The sequence below is a fragment of the Strongylocentrotus purpuratus genome, unplaced genomic scaffold, assembly GCF_000002235.5.
Source record: "Strongylocentrotus purpuratus isolate Spur 01 unplaced genomic scaffold, Spur_5.0 spur5_scaffold_21, whole genome shotgun sequence".
NCBI classification, from domain to species: Eukaryota; Metazoa; Echinodermata; class Echinoidea; order Camarodonta; family Strongylocentrotidae; genus Strongylocentrotus; species Strongylocentrotus purpuratus.
The window spans coordinates 22437574-22459584 of record NW_022145607.1 but is presented as its reverse complement, the minus strand read 5'-3'; the positions used below and the strand labels follow the sequence as shown (position 1 = coordinate 22459584).

At 37.1% G+C, this 22011-nt stretch overlaps 1 protein-coding gene across 1 annotated transcript; it reads left to right on the top strand.

Annotated features, from left to right (window-relative positions):
• Nucleotides 1–294: 294 nt before the first annotated feature.
• LOC100889355 lies at nucleotides 295–14853 on the top strand. The gene is made up of 5 exons (XM_030994237.1): nucleotides 295–357; nucleotides 8591–8822; nucleotides 11884–12042; nucleotides 13228–13356; nucleotides 14068–14853. The coding sequence occupies exons 1-5, from the start codon at nucleotides 295–297 to the stop codon at nucleotides 14271–14273; spliced, it is 789 nt and encodes a 262-aa protein (XP_030850097.1). The 3' UTR covers nucleotides 14274–14853.
• Nucleotides 14854–22011: the final 7158 nt, after the last annotated feature.

Below are 22011 nucleotides of genomic sequence, written 5' to 3'. Positions count from 1 at the left end.
GTTTTCCAGGGTTCCTCATGTTTTCTGGTTATTACAGTTGCAGACTTCTTGAGCTTCATTTTGGGGGTAAATATGGACAAGTTTTCCATGATATCCATGAGTGTCAAGACTTTATTTTATGTGCCTGTTTTCCACAATCTTTCTTGTGGAAAATTCTGTGTGTCGATGATTTTTAAATTCAGGGTGTTCAAACAAATTTTGTCACATCCTGCTCCGTCTCTTATCGCGCCTTCCCAAAAGAAGGCTTGCAGCCAGCCAGCAATATATGCTTTTCATTGTACAGATCAGATGATGATGGTGACAGTGAGGGTGAGGGTGAGGGTGGGGGTGAGGGTGACAGTGAGGGTGAGGGTGAGGGTGAGGGTGAGGGTGAGGGTGATGGTGATGATGGTGAGGGTGATGATGGTGAGGGTGATGAGGGTGAGGGTGATGGTGATGATGGTGAGGGTGATGGTGATGATGATGGTGGTGATGATGAAGATGAAGATGAAGGTGTAGAAAAAGAAGAAGATGATGTTGGTGGTAGTGGTGGTGGTGGTAATGAGGGTGTGACACATATTTTGTAGATCATGTTTGATATTGTCTGTCCAGAGCACTTTTGCCATATTAGTTCCAAAACGGACAATATTTTTGATGTACCCCACAATTAGAGTCTTGCTATATATTTGACCTTGGTCTTTCCATTTCAAAATTAATACAACTTCGAAGTGCACCAATATGCAAATTAGTAATCACACTAAACTCATGTGAGTCACTGCTATCTATTAATTATTGTATAATCCTAACCGTGACTCACTGACACGTTTCCCCTGTAATGGAGGGCTGGGGGAAAATAATCAATGAATAATAAAATATGAACCAAATTCCCCTTGAAAATTGAGGAAAAGGGGACGTGTGTTTAGTCAAGGGAATACGAAGGGGCAATGTACTTTCTGCTAGGATGAAAATCTATACTCGGAACAGTTAGTGGAGCGTAAACCCATGATATTATTCAGCGTTTCTATCGACTCATCTCAGGTTTTTATAACAATCTGTCATGTCGCGGTTGAACGGTTTTGTCTGCTTCATGCCATGACGCCGTTGCCAAGCGGTTGGTTGTAGACGCCTCCTTCTACCCATTTTCATTTTTATGAATTTGCTAGAATTCTTTAGTGGAAAAAAAGGTATAAGGTATATGTTTGAATCTTTGAAATTAATGTTGATCTTGATCTTGATCTTGTGGGTTTTTGTTGAAAGTAAATAAAACTGATGTAAACCGTTTTTTGTGGTGAAGGCCTGAAAAGGAATGATATTTAGCAATGGGAAAACTGGGAAAGGTGTATGAAGAAGTTGATCATCATTTTGGCCAATGAGGAGAAGTTAACTTAAAACAATCCAAAAAACTTAGCCATTTATTTAAAAGGGCATATTAAAATTAGCTGCAGATAAGAAATTATCTATCCATAGATGACTCTAATCGTTTCAGTTTTAAAGAGCATCCCAAAACATAGTTTGAATTATTTGTAGTTCTGATGATGCAGACTACATCCATCCATTCAGAAAACCAGCCTATGTTGGTGTGATTGGTTGGGCGGTACTGGGTGATGACCAATTAGAGCATAGCTGCATGATGAGGGAACCCCAGCCCGTCATATTCATCATGCAGCTCAGGAGAATAACGCTAGTATTTTATCACGAAACAATTGATACAAGCGTGTGCCTACAACCATGTAAGTATATATCAGGGATGCTAGTTTTCAGGCAATAGCTTGAACTCAGGCCCTGGCAAGTTATTTTCAGACCATAATTTAGGCTTTTTTGTGTAAAAAATAACTCATTCTAGGTGATTGTCAGGCCCTCTGATCAATTCTCACTGGCATCCTTGATATATGCAACTTATGTTGACTTTGAAATAATCTGACAAGAAAGGTGAATTTATGTCCACATTATGACACATCTAAGGCTTCTAGACTGGTATAGGCCCTATATTTTAGCAGTTATTGGAATTCTCTAAAATCTAATTAAAGGCAAACATTTTGAAGGGAATGGAGACCGTTGCAACGGCTGGTTTCTCATGCCAGTGCTTTGTGTTCAGCATGCTCCAATAATTTAGCTGTCAAATTTCTAAAGCATCGAGGGGAAAGGAACAAACGTCAAACAAGTTTTTATTATTTGAAGTAAAGCCTGTGCTTCTGCTAATTGCAATAAGCCCCTTTGAAATCTTGTATCATCCTGTATCATCGGATCATTACTACAGGGAAACAGAAACCACACACCAAACTTAGCAAGTAGGTGAGAGTTTGAGGGTCAACATTGAGCCTCATGGGGGCAATGATGCACCCCATTGTCATCCAATGACTCATCTCTGTTGACCATGGACAGTAACATCCTATTTGTACTTTAAACTAGGAGTGTCGGTCAGGAGAGGATAGATTATAGGACAAACTTCTAGGATTGGATTTGATGCTATTTAGAGAAATGGAAAGACAACACAAAAATTGTTCATTTTTTTAAAAAGATCTGGGGTTGGTTATTTTGTAGCATCTTGAGAGATATTGTCATGTCACCAGAAATTGTTTCTGAGTGGCCAGGCATTTTATGAAGCTGGGGTTATAAGTGGAACATGGGCTAGCCCCTATAGTGACTATAGTGCAATATTTCTAGAGAGATATTTTGAACACACTAGGAATACAGAAATACATATAGGCCTATCACACAAAGTTTTTAATTACCATTGTCACGATTGTTGCTCTGTAATTTACGACCATATGTGGTGTTTTGGCAACTATCTCGTCCATTTGCTCTATTTTGTACCTCATTTTCCTGGCAGTCGTCGAACCAATTTGAATGATCTTGTGGAAGTGGCTTTGGACCTCTGACAGCGACAAAGCCAAGGTGTGAATGAGCTTTGTGTGGTTTAGATCCTATAATGGTCAACAATGTCAGCTGAGTTATGCCATGATCCCTGGTCTATCCCCATCCAGACTACCCAAATTCACTGTATAGCCATACCAAAAACCTACATCTATATGATAAGTAATAGATTTTCTGGGCGTCATTTCTGACAAAAACTCAAAGAATCACTGTTCCCTTTTGTCTATCATGTTACATCATATGAAAACAGTATTACTAAGAGGGTCTTGTTCAAAAAAAGTTTCCTTACATTTTATACGATGTTGTTATTCAGTGTGAATGCCCTTTATGATTTACTATAATTATTTACACAATATTTCTTTATACAAGTTTTACTTTGATTTCCTTGAGTCTGAATAGACCCCTAAACCATGATCTTCTTGCATTCCCTGGTCTATATTCTGTTTGCATGAGCTGAATAAACAGTGGACAAACTGTCAAGCCCTTGGTAGAGTAATCCATCTATTTCCATCTGTCTTTCCTCACTCTCATTCACCTTGTGCAAAGGTGAGAAAAGCAGCATCTTTGTCTTACTCTTTCAGACTAGCAATTATTTGCGTATACCGGTAAATAAATGAACACTGTCTGTATAGTTTTATAGTTACCGCAATAAATGATTAATGTTTCTTTTCTGGAGTTCTGAACACTATTAAAATAAATTACATTAGGTAAAACCAAGCTGTGAGTATTGATTGGAACAAAAATCTAATACAACAATGTATCCTTACTCAAATTTGTATGAACCCTCTGTTGTGTGAATGACCTATGTGTAAAAATCTTCAGTTGTGTGAATGACCTCTAAGATAATTCTGATAATTCATCCGTCTTTATAACAATGTATCTTTACACATTAATATTAAATGTTTTCTTGTGTAAATGACCTTTTAGAAAATGGATGTTGTAGTTTGTGATCATCCTTCCGTCTGTATAATGCCGGTATTTCTTTACCCAAATTTGGTATAAACGTCCTCTTTTGAGAATGACCCCTGTGGTAATGGATGATGTAGCATCTCATCATCCATCTGTCTGTGATCCTTAGAGCTTTGTCTCTGCAGGCTCTCTGGTGTCAAGTTAATTGCCAATTAGAGGCTTGAGCGGGTGTGGTGGAGGTGTATACATTGGCCCCGGTGGTAATAACCGCCAAGTTTGTTCACAAGAAATATCTTTGTAATATTGTTAAAAGACCAAAAATATTCACTTTTCTAGCACTCTGCTTCCTTTTTTTTCCCCCGGTTGATTTCACAGAAGAGATGTGTTTCAAGAAGTAAATGTAGATGTTCAGGCCTGTGCAGTTTTTCACTTTCTATTTCCATTTCATTTTCAATATGCATGTTATGGTACTGAGGACAGAGTTCAGTGAAGAACTTTTTGTCTTTGAGATTAAGAGATTTGAGATAGCCATGGACAAAGTGCCTCATTTTTCAATAAAGAATATGTGAACCTTTCTGTATATGTATTGGTACATTTCTTGTTGAAGTCTTTTGTCTTCGCAGTATCATAGCAAGTTTAGCAACAGCAATGGGTCTTCACATGGTAGATAATATTGAGCTTCTAAGTCTAGTTTTAAATTTGTTTATCGCATTATTTGAGGGCCGAGTTTTAGTGTAGATATTTAAATGTAATTCTCGCTGTAACATGATTATTTGGGGTTGGATTCTGCCTTTAAAATGTCAATTTATGTTTTGTATTTGAGGAGGTGCATGTCTCTCCTTTATTAAGCTAGACTTTTCAAAGTCTGATGTCTGACCTGACATGTACTTGAATGTCTTAGCAAACAATGTCATCCTATGTTCTGCAGGGCAGGGACGTGAAACAAATTACTTTTTGGGTGAATCCTGAAGTTAATGTTCGTGTCTCTATGTTCGTGTTTCTTCTCTAAAAAAAATGAACCTGTCAGCATTCCGTCAGACATTTCATCATTCCCTAGAAGAATGTTTGCTTTTCATAGTTTGTCTGCCCGTGATGCATAACTTTTGCTATCGTTGGAACTGGAGATGAGGAAGAAATCTTCATAGGCGTGTCTGCACTATCTCGAGATTGCCAAATATCCAGCTATTTTGAACTATCCCGATCGAAACTATCCAGCTATTTGCGTCTTCATTAGACCGAAGTGGCAAATTAGCTGGATAGTTGGTCGGGATAATATCCCAAGATATCTCGGTCTATTTTGCAAAATATCCTTCTATTTCCGAACTAGCGGGATAGTTTGCAACCGTCTTCATTAGACCGAAGTACGGAGTCAATTATCCCGATCCCATCATGCACAACGATTTCCGGTTCGCACATGCGATCTATACCGCTCAGCGCTGACCTCGCAACCACTGACCTCGAGTAAACACGGAAAACCGCAAACTAGACCGAGATATCTTGGGATATTATCCCGACCAACTATCCAGCTAATTTGCTACTTCGGTCTAATGAAGACGCAAATGAGCTGGATAGTTTGCGATCGGGATAATTCAAATAGCTGGATATTTGGCAATCTCGAGATAGTGCAGACACGCCTCTTGTGACAGTATGACACACAATGTGCTCATCTTTGATTACATTATTTGTCTTGTGAAATATTTTAGATAGCCATTTTCATAATTTCAAATTTATTACCTTTTTTTTTCTTCAGGATTATAAAAAGTTGTCTCTTTCTCATTATTCATCGGAATGTGTTGATGAGTGCTCAGACAGTATGAATAATACACATCGTTTAATTGCCCTCAAGGACCTGCACCATTATAGACTCCTTTCTTTGACTATATACAGCCTCATGAATTCTAGTATCCCAACACTCCCCTCATACATGGAGTTGGCAATCTTTTCATTCCATATTAATTTTTTTATAGAGAGCATAAAAATAGTGCCGTGCTTACACTCCAGACAGGTATTTTTCTAATTATAATTTTCACACTAAGTGGTCTTGTCTTCTAGTGTGGTGTAGTGGTTTTTGAGGGAATTGTTGTCTTGCGGCTTTGTGGATTCAGCTCAATTAACTAAAATTCTGGAACCATTGTTAACCAGAAAATCAATTTTTTTTAAAAACCCTTTGGTTGGAATGATATCTTTTCCCAGGGACATCGAAGTAGAAACTCCATCGTTTTGAATAACACTAGTTTTGTTTTATTCATTTCTTGAGAGAGAAAGAGAGAGGGGGTGGGGGAGAGAGAGAACGAAAAAGAAAAGAAAAGGAGTGTTGTACTGATAGTGTGGCAAAAGTGCCTTGATTTGTTTCCCAAACACTCCATCATTTGTTGATGTGATGAATTGCATACCAAATCTAGGATTTGTAGAACATCCTTGAGCTGCTGCCTAATCAATTCACACCATCAATCATCTTCCAATCAATTAAAGTTTCTCATCACACTTTTGGTTGGGATACAAGTTACAATAAAAGAAATGAAACACAATAATGCGCTGCTAGAGCTGATCTCGTTGAATAGCCGCCTTTTTAATAAATGGATGCCATAATCATTATGAGAGGAGCAGCGGCCGAACAAAGGCATCGCCGCTTCAAGGACAACTCTAAATCCTTCCTCCCAGGATTTGGAACGCGGAAATTGCCACATGATTACAAACTTTTCATTCATTTAAATAATCAATTTATCATTCTTTTTTTTATCTATTCTCTTCTATTCCCTCATCGGGGCAAGCAGGGCCGGGTAGAGTGTTTTGGTATGTGGAGTGAATGAATATCGATAAAGTCGTGAGAATGAGCAGGTTTTGTTGAATTTGTTTGTAAGGTCACAACTTTTAATGAAAAAAGGGATGTCTCTATTTGCACAATTCCATGGCTTCTCTGTGCCTTTGTTATTATTTTTGCACAAAGCTATGCTGCTCTTTTTCTTCTTTTTCAACCCTGAATTTATTTTATCTAATCCTCATGTTGTCATTTCTGCTTTGCTCAGATTGGTTTATTTTCTCATGATTTTCTTTCTTCCAATCTTCATTTTGGTTTGTACCGTGCATAGATCGCTCTTTCAATGCCCCTTGGAGAGTGCCCAAGAGCATTTTGTTACATTTCTTCAATTTTGCTTTTGTATGCAAATACATGTAAGAAATCACAAATAGAGTAGATTTCTGAGTACCATTTTCAGGTACGATTGTATCCTTTGTACTTGTAAGCCATGCCAAGTCTTTGCACAGTGGATTGCAATGAAAGGTGCTTTCTAGTTGTTTGTATAATCTATAGGCCAATATCTAAAGGATGAGCCTAATCTGGTATACTTTCTTGACACCTTTGGAAGTCGGCACCCTTTCAGCACCCTTTCAGCACTCTTCCCCCTTTTCTCTCTTTTCTATTGTCTCCTCTAGCTCTCTCTCTCTTTCTTTCCTATGCCTGCAGTCTCTTCTCTTTTTTACTCTCTCTATATATCTCTGTCTTTGTTGTCTTTTAATGATACAGTTGAGTTCTGGTCATGTGAGCTTCATGAAAGAAACTGGAAGTAATAGGGGATTTCGAGGGGATGTATGCTGTTAAGTTTTAGAATGGTCAGAATGAAAGGAAATTACTGAAGATTACAAATTGTCATGTGAGACTAAACACAAATGGTTTGGCCAAACTTTCAGCTATATTTCCTGGTATTCTGAATATGATGGCATTTGAAGAGTAATCTTTTTTCAGGGGACAAATTTTGTGTTTTTGAGAGCCAGAAGGGTGTTAACTATGTGTCAAAGTGTTGGAGTTATAGTCCTTTCGGCTTCAAACAGACGAAACTATGACCCCGTTCTCACTCACTTCGTTGGAGCGCTCTGGAGCGCTCTAACTAAGACCCGTTCCTCAGGAGCAGTTCTTAGGTGAGTGAGAACGGTCAAAGTGGTCCAGGAAGTGGACTTCTGGACCGCTCCAGAAGACCACCTCCGGAGGTGGTCTTGCTTGAGGAACGGGTCTTATTAAGAGCGGTTTGGACCGCTCTAACGTGCAATGTGAACGGAAGCGTACTTTGAGCGGAAGTGAGCTAGTGACGTTCCGTGCGAAACATGTAGTACGGTACATATGGTTTGTATTCCGCGCGCGAAAAAATTGACCTGCTGACCTGAGCTGCCATAGCAACAAGACCACTTTGACTCGTGGAGCTGTTTGAGCCATAAAAAACTGCTCGGAGTGTGAACGCTCGCAAACCGTTCCTCAAGACCCGTTCCTCTGGAGCGGTCTAACTAAGATCACTTTCAAAGTGAGTGAGAACGGGGTCTATGATATTCTTCCGAACTGACAAAAAAAGAATGAGAGAAATAGCTCAGAAATTGTTTATCTTTGCCAGACCCCAACCTTCTCTTCAATTTTATTTCTCTGTGTCAAACCGAGAATATGGACCAGCGATGGCCTGGTGGTAGAGTCGCTGCCCGGCAAGCAGTAGATGGCAGGTTCAAATCCCGCTGGGTCCAAAAAAAATTCTGACTTGTTTTTCAATTACAGATCCATCAATCAATCTTCTTTACTGGGTGTAAGCCACAAATATGTTGAAATTGTTTATCTTTACCAGACTCCAACCTTCTCTTCAATTTCTCTGTATCAAACTGAGAATATGGACCAGCGATGGCCTGGTGGTAGAGTCGCTGCCCAACAAGCAGTAGATGGCAGGTTCAAATCCCGCTGGGTCCAAAAAAAATTCTGACTTGTTTTTCAATTACAGATCCATTAATTAATCTTCTTTACTGGGTGGAAGCCACACATATGTTGAAATAATAGAATATTGTTGTTTTCAAATAGTCACCTTATCTTAAGCAGCTCTTCTTAATCATTGCATCTCTATTTTTTTCTTTCGTTTTTTCTACAGTGAGCAAGAGTATATTCAGGAAGCCACGTCGGTTCCCCGGTCTACCACCCCTCCCCAGTAACCGGGCTCCTGACGGCTCCTCTATCAATGGTCTAGGAGGAGGGACAGGGGGTTTGGAACCGGTTCCTGGACCACCCTTTAGGACCATACAACCAAGTTTTAGTGGTAAGTAATATTAAAGGTTTTACAAAGTTTTTGTATGGGGTCATGAATTTGGTTCAAATTAACGTATTGGAAGCATATGCATTCCTACAATATTCATTGATCGTTGTCCCGGTTGAAATCGAGTCTAAAGTTATGAAATTATAAATAATAAACCCTTTATGTTGTATAGCTCCCTCTCAAGGTCAAGATACCAATTTAGCTATGAAACAATGTATGTTGACTAAAATCGACCGATTAGCTATTCCCGTTTGGAAATTATATATCACAACTACATATTCTGAAATTTTCATGGTTGCAGCTACCATTGTACGGCCGTAGGCGCTATTTGAAATTTATCAAAATTTACCGGGAGCACCGGTAAATTTTTATATTCAATTTTTCTCGTTTTAGGGGTTAATTTTTTTAATGCTTATAATACATCCACAAGGGCATCCAAATATATCAAAATTGTAAAGATTCACTATTCACCCAATTTTCTCTGTTTCCCAAAACTTTGTATTACCTTTAATGCATCTCTTAGGCAGGGTATTCCACACTACGCCAGATCAGTGTCATTGATTAGGAAAGTTTAGCCAACCCGGTTTGAGTTGGACACAATATGGCAACTACTGCTTTGTTGGGCAAGCTCAAAACAAAAGAATATATGCCATTTTGTGACCCATTAAAAACAAGTTGGCCACACTCTGTATATAGATGGCTCTGCTTCAGATTAAGGTATACTGCCATCTGCTGCTCACAATGCTCCAATGTATAGAATGATAAATATGGTATTAGTTTTTGATAGATGCCTGAATGCCTCTGTTTTCTTCTTCTTTATTTGAAAAATCTTGTTAAAGGTATTACAAAGTTTTGGTATGGGGTCATGAATTTGGTTTAAATTAACATATTGGAAGCATATGCGTTCCTACAATATACATTGTCAAAGTTTGTGTTAGGTCCATGGTCTGACAGACTAATCATTATTTTTTTCCATCGATCAGTTCCAGTAATTGAACCCTAGGCCATATATACCATGATTAAACCATGGACTCCCACCACAAAGTCCATGGTTGAACAGAGCTGAAGGATGTCAAAATGATTTCTGTCCCCCTACCTGAAAATAATGATTATATCAGGTGGTTTATACTTCATTTATCTCGCTCACTAGGAGATACACACAAAAAACTGGCTTTTGTAGAAGAATATTCTCTACTAGAAGTGTCTTGCCATGTGATGGCGCTATTTAACAATTGCTTTCAGTGGAGCTTCATCTTTTTTTCTCCCCAAGATATTTGCATCCAAAAAAATAATCCTGCAGCAGTATGTCCTGTATATACCCTGTGAAGGGTAGGGATCTTACACAAAGTACAACAATAAAGCTACAAAATATACTTTTAAATGCAAATGTTACAAAAGTACATCTTTTAGGACAGAAATATATTCACTTTTAGTTTGATGATGATGTGGTAGACAAATCTTGTGTAGATGTAGGATGAGGGCATTTTCTCAAATTGTGAAATCATCTTTTAGAAATGAAACTGGAAATCGACCCTTAAACAGATGAATGTCCTGTCGAGGAGAGGAGTAAAGTGTATTTTGTCAGTGAATTTGATAACTAGGTCAAATTACAGAGTCATAGTAGCCATATCATGGAACATTAATTTGATTTATCCTGCATCACAATAAATTCTTATACGTATAAACATAGAGGTCAAGGAGATCATACATTTCATCATCGTTACTCTGTCTCATCATGACCCATTGAAATATGCAAGGCAAGGTCTTTATGCAGTAAACACACAAGAATTTAATCCACAATTATTATTGATACCTGGAATTGAGCAAAATATGGCATGAAAATTCCTGTTGGGAACGCAAATTGCATGATTTTAGTGGGTAGCAGTAGAACAGACTATGATTAGGAATTGAAGCTGGTTAATATAATACCTCTGCATCCTAGGTTAGGCAAAATGATCTCAAAACTGTTATCCAGATTGCAACTTATAATGCACAAATATCACAATACTTAATGCCTTTAGTGTTCGGGAGGCATCTTAAAGTGCCACTCCATTTCAATGAACTCATGAAACATGTTTTGAAGTACTGGTATAAAAAATGTCACATATTTGTGATTGCATTACTATCCAGATAGCCGCATTTCATTTGTGTAGGGTATCTCTTGAACTTGGCACACTAGAGGGGGCTCTTAACCGGTTTTGTTTATTGAACCTGTCGGCAAATGATAGCGTGGAATAAATATTTGGTCTGGGCACAAGAATGCGGAGAATCTTGACAGTTTGCCAAGGCAGCCGATTTTAAAGAGATTAAAAATTGTGTGATGGCAGTTACTTCTGATTGTCTGATGAAAATGCAGATTTGACACCCCCCCCCCCCTCCCTCCCCTTTATGAAAACTATCCTTCAAAATTTTTATCTCCCGAGTATTACCCCCGACTAGGGGGAGCTGTTGGGTCAGGGAGGGGGAGATAGAGGATATTGTCCTACAACCCCCCCCCCCCCCTCCCCCTTCTGTTGAATATCAAGTTCCTTATGACAAAATTTAAAAAGTTATGGGGTAGGGGAGGGGGAATTGGGAAGGTAGATAGTTATTTTAGGAAGGTGTTGATGTTTTTTAATCAATTTTTTAAGAGAGTTTAGGGGATAGACCATGTATGGATCATTTCCATATTCTAGGTCAATTAAACTTATGTGGAACACAGCATAGCAGAAGATGAATACTTGTGTTGCAAAATATAAAAAATATATCGTGTCTGTCCCAATAAAAATTAATGAGCCCAATATAGAAGTATCTTCATTTTTTTCAAATTCATACCGAGCTGCCTGTACATATGTTAGAGAATACAATTGCTTCTAAAAATTCCTAGGGTGTAAGTCCACATTTGGTACATAATTGGGTATATAAAAGGGATTTAGTCCTAATCTTGAAATATCTTTTGAACCGTAACATACTGAGTTTTTAAGGTATATTGTAGAATTCACTTGTCCAGTAGTTATGTCAAGACTGAGAGCCCTAATAAAAAACATCATACAAATATTGTATTTTTTGTTGTTTTCTTCTTCAGATTCTTCAGTTTCGTTTAGCGGTGATGCCTACAATGAGAGTTCATTCAGCAGTTACCCTAACTCCACAGCATTAATACCACCAGGGTCATCTAGCTCAGATTCAAACAGCTTAGGCGATTTTGTTGGGAGTATCGTGCTTTTTATAGAGTTTCTTAAAGGTAAGTGGGATATTATAATGTGGGACATTGTTAATGAATGATTAGAAATATTTTAAAGCCAGTTTGAACTAGTTTGGCCAGGAGGGATTAGACCTCCCTGCAAGGTCACCTCATCAAATCAGCTCTCAATTAACAAAAGAAAAAAGGGGATCATGGGGGACTTATGGTCACCGATTGGGCATTGTTTGCTGTATAGAGGGCGCAAATAGCTATAAGTAGTGCAGTGGGCCTTAAGTCATTTTAAACGTCCCTTTGATGATCCTCCTACAGGAAAGCTCACCCTGAAAACTGACCCTAGGGTCATGAAAGTTCATCTGTATTTTCATTTTGTAATATTTTTGATTGAGAATTGAACTTTTGATCACCACACCCCTCGGGTCACTTACCCTCACAGTTGATAACCCTCTCCTCCCCCTCCCCCCCCCCCCCCCCACACCACACACCCACCCGATTTATCCAGTGCTTATGGGATCTACATGGTTCCTGTATTAAGCCTGAGGACATGAGATAATTAACCCTAACATAGATGTAAGAGGTGGGGTAGTGGTCCCCAGGTTTGAGGGGGGGGGGGGGCTGAACTTTCTGATAGTTCAAGGGATACATGTAATTGGATTGATACAGATCATTATGACGTGTCAATAGTCAATACATGTATGATCACTTTAAAGGGATCCGGTAACTTTGTCTCAGATTCTGAAACAAAATTCTGGATTTAGCTCATGATGCAGTGATGATTATAAACCTTTAGATCAGTCAGGAACCCCATGAGTTTTCCAAGCCTATCGCCTGTCTGATTATCAAGATATTTATGATTGGAATTACAAATTTTGAAAACCGTTCGCCTGACGGTTTGCATAACACTACAGTCTATTGGGGAAAAAGAGTATGGTAAAACCGGTCACTCAAAGATTTTTTACTTTTTTGAGGCACTTCTTGATCATTTTGAAGCGCAATTTTTTTATGGCTTCAATATAACACCATATCACAGACACTGATAACACGTAGGGCTGTGTATCTCAGATTTAACATTGTTAAACGATCCCTTTAATTTCTTTTAGACAGTACAGGGATGTGTTGCTGGGGTAGTATTTTTAAAATTTAATTGTGATAAACTTTGTCAGCTCCATGTCTTGATATAAAGACTCTTCAAATTATGCCTTTGCCAATTTTTCTTTGAATTTGCAGAGAAGAAACACATTTTCATCCAGTACTTTGTGATTGGATGTCTGGTGGGAATCATCTTAGCTCTTATATCATGGGTCGTCCATCTCAAGAGGAAGAAGGCAAAGTTAAAGAAGAAACTCAAGAGTTCAGGTAAGTCACAAGAAGGAGTGAATGTGAGAGCATATCAGCTGCTGTTTAGAGCCAGGTGAGCGTTATCTCATCTCGTTTTACTAGGCTCATTTGTATACATTTCGTTGCTGACCTCTCTTAGTATTGGCAATTTTTTTTACAAAAGGTTACTTTCTTATTTACATTTCTACCTGATTTGAATGTAAACAATGATGAAATTTTCACCCCAAACTCGACAAAAAGACTTGCATGTGATGATTCGAGATTTATAGAGCATAGTGCTTGAAACGAATGTCTGTAAATGTTTAAAAGATATGTTATTACTGGGACATTGTATTCATCCACATCCGTATAAAGTCTGCACCATCTTCACTCCCTGGGGAGTACTGTTAATGGAAAGGTTTATCATTACTCAGGACCCTCTAAGTGAAAATAAGTGCTGACACAGGCTATCTTTTTTCAGGATTTTCATTTTACTTCTTCAGATATGACGCGGCAAAACCACATGGATTTTTTTTTTAAGGTGACGTAAAGTGTTATATATTTGATATTTCTGTATCTTATAACACATAATTTAGTAAATTTGCATAGCAACTTTGTTGCGTACAATTACCATTCATTTAAATAAAAAAATTAAAAATGTGTGCACTTTAATAACTGTGTCATCTGAACAAGCCTTTATACTGGTATATTCAACGTTATTGGTCTTTAATCATTGTCTTTTTCTCACAGATGGTACCGATGGGGGGCAGAGAGCAAACGGTGTCCTAGCGGCCGTGCAGGAGGAGAACAGGATAGACATCGATGAGATCTGGCGGAGTCCTCCTCCCCCTTCAATCCTCAACCGAGTCAGCCCTACGGAGGACGACAACGACAACACGATATGGCGCTCTCACACGTTACCGGGGAATCGGCAGTTGAACAGTTACTTCCCATAGCAATGATGGGACAAGGCAGGGGCCGGGCGTACAGCACCAGGGGCAAATTTGGGGCTAGGAGGGGGTAGACCCTTCCTTTCTCAATCTCAGTCGATCTCGTTTGGATAGACTAAGAAATAGTTAATGGCTGGCCACGTATCAAAGATGATGGTGGTGATGAAATTGGTCTATGTAGACAATTTTCTCGGATCCCGTACATTTTCTACGTAGATCAATTTCATTGTTATTAAATCATTATCAAATGTTTGATACATGACTTACCTCAATAGAGATACAACCCACTAAGCCTTGAAGCAAAGCTATAAGTAACAATGCTACTTTCTTCCCAAAAATGAGAAATAAAGCAAGTAATTTTTGAGAGTGATTTTACTGGCTTATTCTGGGTAACCTCTTAAATTGGCAACTTGAAAGAAGGGATTGGGAGAGTTTCAAATTCTGGTGCTGTAAATCCAGCCTTATGCCTTGCTCTTTGTTAATGTGTCTTTTATATCCAGAAAAATAGTTTTATTTTGATATCCTAACTTGTATTTGAGTAGGTGTGGCTGAGTTGGTATGTGAGATATTGAATGACTGGGTGTGTATGTGGGTGTTTGTGCATGGGGGGGGGGGGGGGGGGGGGGTTGATTGCCGAAAATAGGGGCTCTTTCTTTCTGTGTTCTATATCAAAGTTTGTTTTCATAACTCAAATTTCAAATCAAACACAAAATTGAATGAAAGAAAGGGAGTATCCTTATTTATTCAATAGCGGCACTAAGATTTTGGTTTGCCTTTATGCAGATGGGGGCCCCCTGAATATGAGGATGAGTGTTTGAAAGTGAGAGTTATAGAATAATAGAGTGAGTGAATGAATGAGTGGTTATGATGGATGATGGTCTTTCAAGAAGTAGCGGAGGCCCCTGTTGAGGACTTTCATAGTGTCGCCTTGGAGATGTTGTCAAGAAAATTATCAAAAGCAATTCTTATTTTACAGATTTCACCATTTTAAAAGGCTATGATGATTCCTTCATTCATTGAGAGAAAGGTTTTTAAATTTCAACAAATTACTGAATACTTTTATAAATATTTTCTTTAGCAATCTAAATATGTAATTACATTGTTCATAGAAGTTATGAATTGATGATACTAAGAGATGGTATGAAATTGAGTGATAGGTTTTCAACAAAGTTCTTAATACTTTTATAAATATTCTCTTCTGCAATCTAACTTCATTGCATTATTGATAGAAGTTATGAATTGATAATACTAAGAAATGATATGGTATACATGGTTAGAAGATTTTTAATAGGTTATTATCTGAAAATATTAATGTCCGTATCTTCTATAAGCTTTTTAATACTTCCATAAAATCTTCCATTTCTTATTGAGCCCAAACTTGTCCCCAAAGACTTAGCATATCATCTTCTCAGAAGCAGAAAGGGGATCAAATCATACACTTTTACAAAGAGTCAATGCCCTTTTGGTTCTCAGCGAATGACATATCAAATATCTGACACCATCTCCAAGTCTGGCACTATGAAGTTTAAAACAGATGCTGACGTTGTCGAAAAGACATCTTATTTTTACCTTGTATATTTTAGCCTTTTAAGACATCCTAGTGCAATTTTGATATGATATTTCATTTGTTTTACACACAGTGTTTTTTGTTTGTTATGTTGTCGATGTGCATGACCATAACGGGTATATATTGCCACAGACTTACGTTTCTGGATTTTGTTTATATGTTCTCTGTCTCTCTCTCTTCTATCCGAAGTACGTCACTCGCTCTAAGCAGTAGAAGTGACTGTTGAATGCCAAAGTTTTATTTATTAATCGTTAGTAATGTACATATAGTTATATGTAGTCAGTCTTTTTGTTATTATTGTATTGGGCTAACCACCCTATTATTATATTGTCGCCATCTATGCACACTTTGGTTCCGATGAAATTTCTGTAAATTAATTCTTGTTTTAAAAGATTTTTGCGTGAATTCCAGTAGTAGTAGTACTGTTTTGAGTATGCAAGTATTTTAGTCAGAACTATAATGAACTTGAAACTTCATTATTTTTATTCTACTATTTAAAATGATATGAAATGGATTGAGCATTAATTCAATATTTGATGAATTTTTAAATAACGCAATCAAAAGGCATAACATTTTTATGTAATCATGATCAAAACAGTAATAGACATTTTAATTGTAGATGAAATTACCAATACATTTTTTGGTAAATGATTATGGAAATTTATGTCGAATCTTGGAGCACCAAAAGAAGTTTTTCTTGAAGTTTGTTACATGTGGTGACAACTAAACTAGCTTAGCAGAATTAAGTAGGAAGAAAAGACGCATCTGGAACGCAAAAGGGAAATAAGTTAGTGAGGTTTGTTAAAGAAGTTCTTTTTTGACATATCTGAATGAAAGTTTATTGGAAATTTCGTCTCACTGAGGTGGTATATACATTTACGAGCATTTACCCTAGCTTTGTGCTTCTTCTTCTGTTTGATGAAATTTTGCGTTCCAGGTGCATTTTCTTGTGCCTCTACATTCAGCTAAGCTATAAAACTGGAATATTTGAATGAGGTACCCATTATTTGATACCCAATGTTTTGGGAATTATTTAAGAATTTGATATGTTCAAAACAATATTTATAGACAATTACTTATAAACACATAGCATTGACAATTCAGAACATTTGTAGAATATTTATGACAACATGTTTAATCATGGAAACATTTATTACATACTATAACTACAGGCACATGATATGTATACTGATTTGTAAAAATAGTAACTATGAACAAATGCAATGCGAGAAATTTCTAACTGGATGAAATGCTTTGGTAGGTAGAAGTAGCCTCTGAATTTCAAAATATCATGTCAATAATTACTCCTATACTAGTATTCTTCAGTAATGTCAAAGAAGAAAATCTCTATTTTGTTTGACATGTTATGCCTATATTTGGACATTTGATTATTTATTGGCCCCCACTGCAAATTCTCATCTCGAATATTTTGAGGTAGAAGTTGGGGCATCTACGCAATAATTTGCTCCCTTACCATCATTTGTGTAGGGACATTTTCATTTTATGTAAATATTACATAATTTGAAAGCCGATATTGAAATACAATTTCCACAATGAAATTCTTAGATTATGTATACTGGTAGATAAAGTTGTCTGTTAAGAGCCAGAAGGATATTAACCCTGTGGCTCTCAAGTGAGGAGATCATATTGGATTTATCAGGCAGTTCTGTGCCTTTCGGGTGTCAGAGAGTTAAACTGTTTTTTTAGAATGTACAGCTCTGCAACTCGATGTCCATAAAAGAGAGATATTAATTTCTTCAAATAATTTGTTGATGGGCAAACTAAATTCAAGTGAGACAGCAATTTTCACTTGATCTGTTAGGTGCATCAATCTTTTCTTTTTCAAAATGAGGAGGGTGTTCCCCCAAACCGATGTTTTTTCGTATAAACAGAAGATGTGCCCACTTGAACAACTTCTGTTATCCTTCAAACACCCGATAATTCCCATTGTCGTTTTCCCTTTCAGTTTAAGAGCAAGTGCTTACACACAAATACTGTACGCAGACTCGGCTCGATATGCGTACATGTACTTGTGAGCTACAGATTTTGTTGGAATATTTTTTACAGTATTGTTTTATATCCTACACACTATTGCAGCATTATTTTTATGTGGTTATATTGTTTACAATTTTTCTACCTCATTGCTCACAACCATTTATGGATGTATTGTAATATTGTTTACTTGATCAACTCCTTGTTCTTATAGAAATGATTGTCATTCATAGGGAATTAAATTTAAGTCCACTTTCTAAATCAAATGTAAAGTTTACCAATCACTTAGAAAAATAATTTGTATGCAGCAGCTAAAATGTTTTTTTTTTAAAAACCTAGCATTCTACGTCACTCCAGATAAGAAGTGTGAAGAAAATAAAGAATAACATAAACAGCATGTACAGAATCCAAGTCGGAATTGAATTCCCTTCCGGCCGTATTCTATTGGAACACGTACAGGTGCTATTCACAAGTCACCCATTTTAGTAAATGTTAGTGTATTCCAACTTGCAATGTTGCTTTTGAGGTTTTTATTTTGAAAACAGTATGGGGACACAGAACCCTACATACAAATTATTTGTTTGTGATTGGTACACTGTAGGTCAAGCAAAGAAAGATGTATTCCTGTCAAAACTCTGTCCTAATCAACAGTAATGTTGTCATCTTATTATGTTTGTCCTCTTATATCGGGAGCCTGTTCTGAAAGATGTAACCCCATCAACCCCAAAAGATTTTACCCCATGAAGTTACTTAGACCATCTAAGTCGTCGACAAAAAGGTTGTCGACCTGATCGTAGCTGGCAGGCTATCGGTAAGTCCCCAGAGCCCCCCAAGACAGACCCAAAAGTTGGGTTGATTTCCTCCTATCTACCCCATGCACTAAACTTTGTCAGTAGGAAGTAGTATGATTGAATATTACAAAACTGACAACTTTCTGTTGGGCTTGGGTTCTCAGAGGCCCCTAAAAATCTGGGGTCATTTTTTTCCGCCCATGGACTAATGCTGTCAGAAGGAGGAGGTATGTAGGTGTGCATCACAAATATATAAAACTGATCATTTCCATCGGTAATGAGGTAGTAGGCTCTTATGAAGAAAAAAAAAAAAGTGCCCTCGGATAAAATATTGCCTGCCCCCCCCCCCCCCAAACAAAAAATGATCTGGATGTAAAGAAAATGCATTTACCTTCCAAGTACATGGTAGCATAGTTCAATTCAGTTCAAATGTACATATTATCTTGAGGTGCAATTTGGTGTCAAATGGTAATTTCATTAAAGTGAACTTCAGCCTTTGAAAATAAGATGTTGAAAATTTGAAATAAATTAGACAGATAATGAAGTAATGAATGTTTGGAGTATGAGATCACAAAGTCCATGCAAATATCAAATTAGCAATTTGGTTTAATAGTGGACCATGACTTATTAACGGTTTACTCTCCCGTTTGTTGTCTGATGAAATGTACATTTCTGGAACAAACGGAAGAGTTGACTGGCAGTACATCACAGTGCATAATACCAGTCAGGTCATTTTGAAGTTCCCTAATATAGAGGGATACCAACTTTCAAAATATTCATAACTTTGTTATCGTTTGTCTGATTTAATTCAAACTTTCACAAATCTGCATCTTTGATTTGCTATTAAAGTTAATTAATTCATTAAATTCATTAAATTTGAAGAATGTATTGCATTCTTCAAAGTAGCCTAAACATATTGTCAGGATTATGTAAACATACCCATTGTCGAGACAGGAGTATCTGCAAGGTATTTGTGTATAATATCTGCATACCTCTGTTATGTCTTGTCATTCAAGTTATTTACATAATCCTCATCATATATTGGGCTAGTGAGAAACAAATCTGACACTCAATTGCAACTCCAGAAAATTACAAAGTTCACCCAGATAACAGTTGGTTTTGATGAAAGGAGAAAAGTGATCATTTTATATAAAATTAGACATTCATGAATTTGTATTAAACAAAAAAACTTCATGACACACTTTTGAATAATTTCTCCCATTTGCTTAGGACTGAAAATTGTATAACTTTCCAGCGAATGGTAGAGGTCCTTGAAAGTTGTTTCATGGGGTCGTCAATTTACAACATCAAAAATTTCCTGAAATGTCCACTGTTCTGCTTTTATTAAAATCAACTTAAGGGGAGGATTCAGGCAGTTTCTAGGTTTAGTACCTTTTTTTAATTCTACCAAACTATATTCACATAGAAAGGCCAAACACCAAGGAAGATAATGATTGTTATATCAATTGCAAACTAGATCTACATTTTTATGCAGAGACCCCAACATTTTCCTAAAACACAGCCGACACATTGTGGTCGAAACTAGAAACCTGATATTGGACATTCAATCTAGGAAATTGGTTATTAAATTGTTATGTATTCATGAAAAATACAGGATATCAAATCCTAGATATCTGCATGTCCACAGAATATAATGTTCCCCAAATCGGGTTTCTATTATCATTCATTCATTATGGGTATGGCATGTTTCTGGTGAATTTTTGCCAGTTTTTGCATCTATTATGCTAATTAGTTATCGATAATTTCAAAAGATCATTATCTTTCCTGGTGGTTCACCTTTCTATTCATAAAGTTTGGTATTTACTAGGTCCTTTCCAGTGATTAGAATTGAACTGAATTATATATTTCTTTACATCCAGAAAAATTTGGGAAGGGGTAGGGTGGGGGAATGGGGCAAAGCTTGGTCAAATTATAATTTGGTTACATTTTTTCAAGGGAATGACACTACCTTTATATCCAGGAATTATTATCAGTGTCCACATTGTGATGTGCAGCCGCATACTCCTCTCGGCAGAATTTGGTCCATGAGGCACCCCAAGTTTTTAGGGGCATTTTATGAACCCTAAACCAAAATACATCTGTCAGTTTTGTAGTATTCCATCATAATATTTCCTACTGGCAAGGTTTGGTGCTAGGGTAGATGGGAGGGAACTGGCTCAACTTTGGGGTCGGTTTCTTTTGGGCTCTGGGTACTTGCCGGTAATCGGACAGCTACAATCAGAATGACAACCTTTTTCCGATGGCATGAGATGGATGGTCTAAGTAACTTCATGGGGACTTATCGGGTTGAAAGATTACTCTTTCGCAATAGGCTCCTAGCATAAGAGGACAAACAAAATGAGATGACAACATTTTTAGGATATATAAAATTCTGTTTTTATTTATTGTGCTCCTCACTCTTCCCACCCTCCCCCCCCCCCCTTCCACAAACAGCTCCAACAAGTAATGTATAATTTAATTCTGAAAATGGCTGTGACTATCTTTATGAAATGTGCCTGAATTTATGATTTAGTGGCCCCCACCATTATTTTTATGCATTTCAAAACAAACCTTGTGGCCGAAATGTTGTAGAAAATTCATTATGAACAATGAAATTAAATATGGCAATAAACTCACAAATTACCACGGGGGCATGTTCTTTATTAGCTACTGTGAAGGAGATTGCTGTAAACTAAGTAATAGGAGCACAGTAATTCTCCCTTTTAATTCAAAATACAATGGTAAGCTGTATATGTCCGAGGCACCCAGATTGTGGCTTTGCATAGGAGCCAAATGATGTGAGAAGACACTTTCTAAAGGTGTTCAAAAGTGTATTCTACTTAAATCAAATCAATAAATATTACATCATTGTGAGAGCCCTTAAAGGGAGTTAAAGAATAACTTGCTTTCAATAGAAAATAGCTCAAATGGTAGTATTGTTCTTTTTATAATGCATGCCAAAATATAAAAAATAGCTAAAGCTACAGTCACAAATGTTCGTAATGGCATTTGTGAGGCTTAAGAATACCTTTTAAAAATGAACAATTTATGGTATTAACTAGTGATCTTTGTTTCCCTAAAAAATAATGTTATGATGTAATTCTATTGAAAGCAAGTTTGTTTTTTTTTCTTCAGACTGGACCCGCCCTTTATTCTTCATGACCTATATAAACATTATTCAATGTGCTGAAACCATGCATGATAGTTATAATAGGATACACAGAAGACACCTCTTAATTCTTTATATGCCACACAAATTATATGCGTGTGTGCCGTATCATGTGATGAATAATACCAAAGGCTTAAAGATTATTTAACTATGTCCAGTGTAAGATTAATCTATATTTATATCATTGTCAAGAGCTACAAATACACGACTGTAGTTTGAAATCCT